Source organism: Coptis chinensis, chromosome 1 (assembly GCF_015680905.1).
Source record: "Coptis chinensis isolate HL-2020 chromosome 1, ASM1568090v1, whole genome shotgun sequence".
Taxonomy (NCBI): Eukaryota; Viridiplantae; Streptophyta; class Magnoliopsida; order Ranunculales; family Ranunculaceae; genus Coptis; species Coptis chinensis.
In genome coordinates, this window is record NC_141456.1 from 10291638 (window position 1) to 10300176 (window position 8539).

General features: G+C 41.0%; 1 protein-coding gene across 1 annotated transcript; it reads right to left on the reverse strand.

The window, feature by feature from the left end:
• Positions 1-1013: 1013 nt before the first annotated feature.
• On the reverse strand, positions 1014-3139 carry LOC147522038 (uncharacterized). Its single transcript, XM_086590574.1, has 4 exons — positions 2892-3139; positions 2507-2746; positions 2374-2407; positions 1014-1696 (listed from the first exon to the last, which is right to left on the reverse strand). The coding sequence occupies exons 1-4, from the start codon at positions 2941-2943 to the stop codon at positions 1381-1383; spliced, it is 642 nt and encodes a 213-aa protein (XP_086446700.1). The 5' UTR covers positions 2944-3139; the 3' UTR covers positions 1014-1380.
• Between the last annotated feature and the right edge of the window lie 5400 nt (positions 3140-8539).

Here is an 8539-nt window from a genome sequence, read left to right on the forward strand (position 1 = left end):
TTTTAATAAGACCAATAAAAAATGTGTGGAAATAGTGAATTTCTTAAAAACTGAAATGAAAATTTGGAACAGAAAATGCCAACCACGTTGCCTGAGAGAGAAGCGAAGCACTCACGCGAGTAGCTGTGGACGAAGCGGAAGCGAGAATGCTGTTTGAAGCTTCAAAAACTAGGAACCAGTAGTTATGGATAAGGTTCCACAATTTTAAGAATCGTGAAGAATCGGAACCAGAAACGCAAAATTAAATGGTTCAACACTAAGAACCAGACCATTAACACCCCCCACCGGTCACAGAAATGATCACTGGGTCTACTCTATTATTACTAGATTTGATAGCCAGCTTAACCCAACTAAACTGGTTAGATAACCATTCTCTGATCACTTGCTTCATCGTAAGCAAAAGGCAAACAAAGACGCTACCCCAATTTTACCTGGAAAATCTTTCATGAAAGAAGGAAATGGTTCAAATTAGAGCCGAAGCACTTTTTGTTTACAGGCGTATGACGAAATTCAAAGTTTCAAACCCTTTTCCAGCTCCTTTTTGCTTGGGCCCTTTCTCTACAGGGTTATCGTTTATAAGTTGTGTTATCAAGTTGCCATTTGCCAAACGAAGTACGAGAATTTTATATACACCTGGGATCAGCTTACTTGTATAAATTGAACTTTATAGCAAGCAAATTTGTTAATGAAACCAAATAGAGCCCTGATATGCACCCCCACAATTGAAACAGTAAATCTGTCGGTACTCGGACATTACATGGCCTCCGTCTCAGGTTTAGGCACAACAGTTCCTGCACCAGATGGCCCATTTTGTAAAGGGCTCATTAAAAATTCCCACTGAATGCTAATACCAAACAACAGATGCCATTCAACTAATAAGCAACAATTCCATATCCTACTAAATCTAAATTCTTCAAATTGCATTGCCCTAGAAACGAAATCACTTTGCTGAGGTTGAATTTGTGCATCTTAGAAAGGAAGCCTGAAACTTGTAAGTGATGAACATCAAGACAAAAAACAAGCAAGTTTGTAGTTAAACATATATAAAGCACTAGGTTAAGGTGCCAAATTCTCATTAAATAAATAAATTACTGCCTCTAGATATACAAAAAGAAGAGAAATTAGGATCCACCTCCACCCATCTTACATCACCCCAGTACCCCACCCAAAAGGAATCAAACCCTACTTTTTTCCTCGCTGGAGGAAAAAAACAAAACCAAGTGGGGAATGTTTCCATACATGATTCTCTATTAACCTGCTATAGAATAACATGTGCACCCACTTGTGGCAAGATCTAGACCACATATCAGACACCATTACCAACCCAACCTCTGGCCACTTAACCCCACACCACCACCCATTACAACTTTTTATGATTCTTCAACCCCACCAGAAAACAAGGCCTGAAAACCAAAGGGTTACAAGAAAGAACAGCTTCGTACTCTTTTGGATTATGAACCCACCATCACTTGAGTCTGTGTTAATTCCAGTTCCTGAAGGACCTAGACCAGATCCACCCATCCCTCCTCCAATAATTCCAGTTGGTGAAGGAAAACCTGTTCCTCCTCCTGTCCCAGTCCCAGTTCCAGTCCCAGTCCCCCCAGTCCCAGTTCCTGTACCAGTCCCGGTACCCGGAGGAGTTGTTCCAGTTCCAGTTCCTGGGGTGGTTCCAGTACTTGGAGTAGTACCCGCAGAACTGAAAAAACAAAGCACTGTATCAGCCTCAATTCCACAAACCAGCAACAAGGGATTCAAGACATTCAAAAAGCTTCCTGTTATTAGAATGCCGAGTAAAAACAACGAGAAAAAAGAACTGAAGTCCCTAAAGTTTTGTTAACCAAACGCCTAAAACAACGATACTACTAAAATGGGGAAGTAATTTATATCAACATCAAGACAGCTGTAATGGACTACTTAGATGAGTTAGATCTTGTAAATCTTCCCCTCCAACATTACTTTTCAGCCCAAGACACTACAAATCTAACCATAGTACCATCAATAATTGCATATGCATGTGAGGAAAAAGAAGGGTACATACATTAATACATAACCAGAAAAGAAAGGGATGGGGTTAGATTCTAGGACTCACTTCAAAGTTAAAATGCAAACTTTACAAATAAGTGGATGAGCTAATGGAGAAATGAATGATTAGCCTTTCTATCTGATACAAGGGAAAAAAAAGTGTATATACCAGAAAGGTTAAAAAAAATAAAAACCCCAAAACAAACGATTATGCAAGCATGTATAACATAATTTTTATCCTCTCGCACCAAAAGAATCAAACCCAATATTGAGATCAGTCCACATTGACTTTCTCCAAAAATTTCAAATATAAAATTAGCTCAAGTAATAGATTAAAGATGTAAAATTTACCCGGCAGAAGACGGAAAAGTACAAGTACCAGTACCTGCAGTACAGCGTATAAGATGTTGAAAAAAATTAGTAAAATATAATAAAAATCAAACAGTATTAGTTGTTTGACACTTGAGATTGAGAAGGAACATACTTGGATCAGTAGCAGTAGGAGTGGCAGCTCCACTGAAATCACAAGTTCCAGGACCTTGACCCTTCCTTTGGAAATAGCTGTTAACAGCGTAACTGCAGTGAGCTCTAACAGTGTTTGGTTGGAAACAACTTCCACTTTGAAGGATTGGATTGCAGTCAGCTCCAGCTCCACAAGCATAATCCAAAGCCTTTTGACAAGCTGACTCACTTACATCACTTCTACACACACAATAATTTGCATCTACCCCAGAACAAAAAACACGCCAAAACAAACTAAAAGTTAGATGATCAGCTCACACCAACCTCATGCCAATAAACAAAAAGCAAAGTGTGCATGCCTTCACACTCAGATCTAAGGAAGAATCATACATGTCAAGAAAAGTTACCTGAATAGCCAGACATGGCCAAGATAAGCACAACAAGAACTAAAACAGCCATGGTTAGTCGGAAGCTAGCTTGGAACAAGATTAGGAGAACAGAGAGAAGATATTGAGTGGTTTTTTGCTAAGGTTTGGTTGAACCAGAAACTAGGGGAAAGAAAGAGTGGAAAGTAAGTTTTTGCAGCTAGGTGGAGAGAAATAATAAGAGATGGGTTTGTGTGGGAATGCAGATATCTAGACAAATAATATTATGTAAGCTGATGTTGACGGTGGGGTGGCTGTATTTGAGTGCTCTCTGTTGTTTTTGTACGTACATGTAATTTTTTTTGTTTAGTAATTTCCAAGTGCTGTTGTGTCTAAAATGTCCTAGGGAGGTGAGCCAAACTGAGCATTGTATCCGTTGAGGGCTGGGTTTCCTCTCCCTTTGTTGTTTTTAAAACGGTCCTAAACTCAAGTGGGTGGGATGTGAATATCAAACTTAACCAACCTGGTTGGTAGAGTCTGGATACTACTGTTTTGGTACTATGTGCTTCCTCTTTTCTTGATGTGCTGTCACTGTGAAGCTTGCATCATGGTGTCCTTGCTCTGCTTTGATTGATGCATGACGCATTACCATTTGATCTATATATATATTTGGGTATGCCCGTGAGACCTCGATGCGCCTGCGATATTACACCAGTAACTCAATAGACCTGTCGTCGTGGCACGCATCTTAAAGGCCAAACCATGGGCAAATAAACAACTCATTATTAACATTGGATCCCAATTACCCAAAATCTTGAAATCAGTTTAACAAATATTTAGTGCTCCATTTTTAAGTGAAACATTGAGGCGTGTTTTCTTTATTCCCAAATTGATATCAGTATAAACCATAGTTCGTGATTCCGAACGAAACTCTGGAATTTCGCCTGGAATTTCGGTTTTTCAAAATGGAATTTCGCTTTTATTATAGATTTGAAATATTTGGTGCTCGTGTAAATCATCTCCAATAGACCTGTAAATACAAACCATGGGCACAATCGGGTTCATTATTAACAATTGGATTTACCAAAATTTGATCAGTTTAACAAATATTTAGTGCTCCATTTTTACTGAAACATTGAGGCGTGTCCTCTTTATCCCTAAATTGATATCAGCATAACCCTTCACTCCCCATCCGCGAGTACCTTCAGGGGCTTGCTGTTGGTCGTGCACCCACGATCCTGCAAGACCACTAAAATGTAGCCCGTATATACTACTTGGAACACTACTTTAAATTCACTATGAAATTATAATAATTTAACTAGGGAAACCTGTTACTCCATGTTCACTCCCGTAGCTGAAAATTTGTAAAGAGGAATAAGAAACATGCATAACAGCACGAATGTCAGTTTCCTATACACTTCTATACATTTGGGATCATGTGTTGTTACAATATTTTTACATGTAAAACAATAATAGCTAAAAGTGAGTGTGACTGGGGCAGTTTACACAATGAGATTCTTATAAACATGTACATACCTTATGAAAACAAAAAAAAAAAAAAAGGTTTGACAACTAATTTTTAACCTTATATATTTTCCTTTTAAATTATTTGTTTATTTTGTTATTGTTGACTACTTCTTTCAACCAGAAGAATGGAATAAATTCTTGCCTAATGATGACCACGTAATATACAAGAAAGAAATTAAAAGGACAAATTTTGCTTTCCATTGGTTAATTCAGGTATTTTCATCCAAGGGCACACAAAAGAGTTTGCTTTTTATCATTTGTGGCCGCTTTTGAACATTTTTTTAAGACTATTCGCCGAGCTGTTGATTGTAGTGTTGAAATTCCTTCCCCATCAAAAGCTGTTGATAGAGGCATAGTCGCATATAGCGAATCAAACACCTTAGAGCGATACAATTATTGGTAAAGCACATTTTTAATTATCTTAATCCTAGACAGTTAAAATGTTCATTTTATGGTCTTATGAAAACGTATGATATAATGGTACATATAATGATATAAAAGAGCATTTTAGTTAACCTTCACATACGAGGTTGGAAGGAGAATGGAGTTGAATATGGTAAAAATCGAGTTCGTTGATTAACAAACTGACTAACGATCTTCTCTTGATTTTGGAGGGAGAGAAGAATCAGGTCTGACGTAATTCATGTAGGTGGTATTTATAGATATTGTGGGTACAAATCCACGAGACACGTATACTATCATGCACAAGTGTGGGGTGGAGATTAAGAATGAGTGTTAGGTTGGCTTTGGTAGGAATTACGTGATGATTGTGAGTGGTTGTAGTAGTTCGTTTATCACGGTGATTGAAAGTACATGTATGGCTTTGGTAATGATTGCTTCTGGATAAGGGATGGTGTCATCAGATGAAGCGTTCTACTTAAGGTCGTCTGTTCGACCTGTGATATCTTGTAACGAGCTGAGATGGACCACCTACATGACGCGAGCTCACCACGAAGCGATCTTGAGGGCAAGAATGAACACGTACTTAATATTTCTGAATGAGAATATTACTCCCTCACACAGTCCCCTCTCAGTAGGCCGTGTTGTACATTGAAGCGATCTGCTGAGAGAAAATGTTGGCACGTGTTCTTCGTGAATGGATAAGCGGACTGGTGAGAGCGGAAATGCCTATCGTACTGGGGAGGTTGATTTGTGTCATGTGACGACCTGGTGTGAGGTACAGCTTGCACGTGGTTGGCACGTGAGAGAATCAGAGCAGTTATGGAAGAAACATATTGCCACGTTTTTCGGACTCTTAAAAAGACAGGTCCTTGGTACATGTGTGCGGGCTAGTGCGTAGGTTGTAATCATATTACATTAGGAACTGAACGGGCAGTTATTCAAAACCAAATTTCGGAGAACTAAAAAGTTATTATCTGTTTTCTTCTGCAACAAAAACGCATGTTAGGGTTTCTTAGGTGAGTGTTTTTGCTGCCGCTGCTTTTCCATTTTATGTTTTTTTTCTTCTTGTTTAAGCGTTGTGTGTCTAATAGGTAGGTCAGCGTTAGGCCTTGTTGCTTAGGTTTGGATATTCTATAAGAAGAAAATGCAAAAATGTCTGACTCTGATGATACATGATCGAAAGAGGTTCGGGAAGTATCTTTAAGTTGTGGTGAATATGAGGAAGATAAAGAGGAGTCGGTGGGTTTTGAAAGTGGTCCCGAGGATGATGAGGCTGAGGTTAGGGAAGATGAGGGTAGGGCACGATCTGATTTTGTGGGTGTTGTAGCTAGCACTTCAGGGCATGATGAGGGGTCGTCTTCTAGTGGGTTGCCCCTAGGACGGTGGATCGACTTGCAACGAGTGTGTTCCCCAAACTGAGGGCAGCTTATGGGATAGAGGTTAACGACCTGGAGATATACGACCTAGGTTAGAACGAAAATGTATGGAGTGAGGAGTACAACCCTCCGAACGATGGGATAATAATTTGTGAGGGGCAGCTGAGGGCTAATATGCAAATACCGTTCTCAAAGCTGGTTTGTGACTTTCTAACTCTCTGTTGGAAATCCCCTGTCAGTTTGTTGGTAACACTTGGCGGATGTTCAAGGTGTTTGATTTACTGAATGCGAGTGGATAGTATCGCATAGGGGTATCTGATATTATTGAGCATTTCGTTATAAAGCGATCTTGTAATTTCAACTTTAGGTTGCAAACTTTGATGGGGAAATCTAGTGTGTTGGATGGTGTAAGCAATGAGGCTTGGAAGAAGAGGTCGTTGCAGTTAGTTGGGAACTATTATGCTAGAGGATGTAGTTTGCAAACTAGGGTTTGCAACATTGATGGTGGGTAGGAGTGCATTCACTTGTAGTTTTGATGGTTCGGTTATTGTTATTTTGACTGACACGGGTTTTTGTTGTTCTTGTAGAGTTCACTATAAAGAAACGAACTAACCGGAAGGAAATAGAGAAGTTTGCAAGGTTTACTCGGGCTCAGAAACAAGCGAAACTACTTGAAGTCGCTCATTTCTTTGTGGAAAAAGGAGGTCCAGTGATCAGGGAGAAAATAAAAGATCAGAAGAAAAAGGCTCGGGGTCAAACTAGTGAAAAAGTGATGGAGAAGCGAAAGAGCGATTTAGTGATGAGGGAGGATAGAAACCGAGGCCGCACTGGTCCTAGGCGACCTGCTGGGGGAGCTGGTGCCTTAGGGATTGATGGGTCGGGTGTGCAACCTGAAAAGGGGTCTATTGGTGCGCCTGTGTAGCTGGATAGGGTAGTTTTCAACCCTCGTGAGCGGAGCAGCTCATTGAAGATGAGGGCTGATGCGTCTGAACAGGACGCTGCAAGGGTTGTCAAAGCTGCGAAGCATGTGCGTGGGGAGAGCTCCAATACTGGGGGCGGTTCTGGTGGTGGGCGAGTTGGCGGTAAGGCTATTCGCAGCACCAGGTCGAGGCCTGAACCCGTCATGGACCTGGAGGCTTTTGGGTCAGACAGAGCTCACCTCCTGTAGCTCAAAAGGCTACCCCGTTAGCCAAGGCGAAGGCCCCGAGTAAGATGAGTGGGAAGTTTGTTGTGGCTGTTGAGGATTTGGAACCTCGAGCGGTGTACTTGGATGACCAGGGGGTGCAACGGTGTGTGAAGTGAATTGATGTCAGCTTCAAGTCGAGTAAGATCTCGGCGTGCTTGCTTGATCACATAGCTATGGATGGCAACCGCCAGGAGGTGGATGCCAAGGGGCTGGCGGATAACCTGAGGTGAATGGAGATAGCACAGTGTCTAGTAAGGGGAATGCTCATGATTTGGCTTATATGTTCTTTTATGAGAACGGTGTGCACTAATGGCTATTTTATGTGTGTTACTGCAGCTGGTGAGTGGGTTTCAGAAGCTGAAGGAGATCGCCCAGTTCGTTGAATCAGATAGGGAGACTGTGGTGAAGCTGACAAAAGAGTTGAAGAATGTGCAAGACGCGTGTAGCATAGATCGCAAGGAGCTTGACGAGGTGAAGAAAGAGCTCCAGGATCTGAAGGTGGCGAAGCTTCTGAAAGATACCGAGGTGGAAGATCTTAAGCTAAAATTACAAGGCGCTGAGGAGAACGTTTTTGCTACGACTGGAGAAATTGGTAGGTTGAATGACTATGCCCAGCACTATAAGGACGTTGCTAAAAAGCTACTAAAGCGTATGACGTTCTGGATGTTGATTTCCTTGAGTTGGAGGCAGATTACAACGCTTTGAAAGAGGAGCATGAACGTGGGGCTCCCAGTACAACGGTGGTACCTGTATAGGGAGATGCATGTGATGCTCCTACTTTTGCGGTTTCTGCTCAAGAGGTCGCTGAACCCCGAACTGAAGGTGTTACGCCAGATGTGTTTGTGAACTTGGGTGCGGATGGTCTTTCTGTTGTGATTGAAGAGGGTGATATGGAGGTTGAAGACCCTCTAGTTGTTGAAAATTTGGTTGTGCTTCCGGGAGTTTGAGAGTTGTGAGGGTATCTTCTTGATTTTGATGTTTGTAATAAGTTGTAATCTTAGTCACCGAAACGCCGAAATGGCGAGAGAAGAGCGAAGCGGGGCGTAAGAGCGCTAACTTGAGAAGCTCGTGTTTGAGCGGCGATATATAATATATAAATAATACACATATTTGTAAAAACAAAGTAGTAAAAAAAAAATTATTCAAACAAAGTAAAGCTTAGATATTCAAAATGAAAAGAAATATAGTTACAAAAATAG

What these genes read in the sequence shown, in the direction of transcription:
- LOC147522038 (XM_086590574.1), bottom strand. Translation starts at nt 2,943, where the DNA reads ATGGCTGTTTTAGTTCTTGTTGTGCTTATCTTGGCCATGTCTGGCTAT. An exon ending in GGCCATGTCTGGCTATTCAG is followed by an intron (nt 2,747 to 2,891) that starts GTAACTTTTCTT and finishes GTTCTGGGGTAG; the next exon opens with ATGCAAATTATTGTGTGTGT. An exon ending in TCCTACTGCTACTGATCCAA is followed by an intron (nt 2,408 to 2,506) that starts GTATGTTCCTTC and finishes GCTGTACTGCAG; the next exon opens with GTACTGGTACTTGTACTTTT.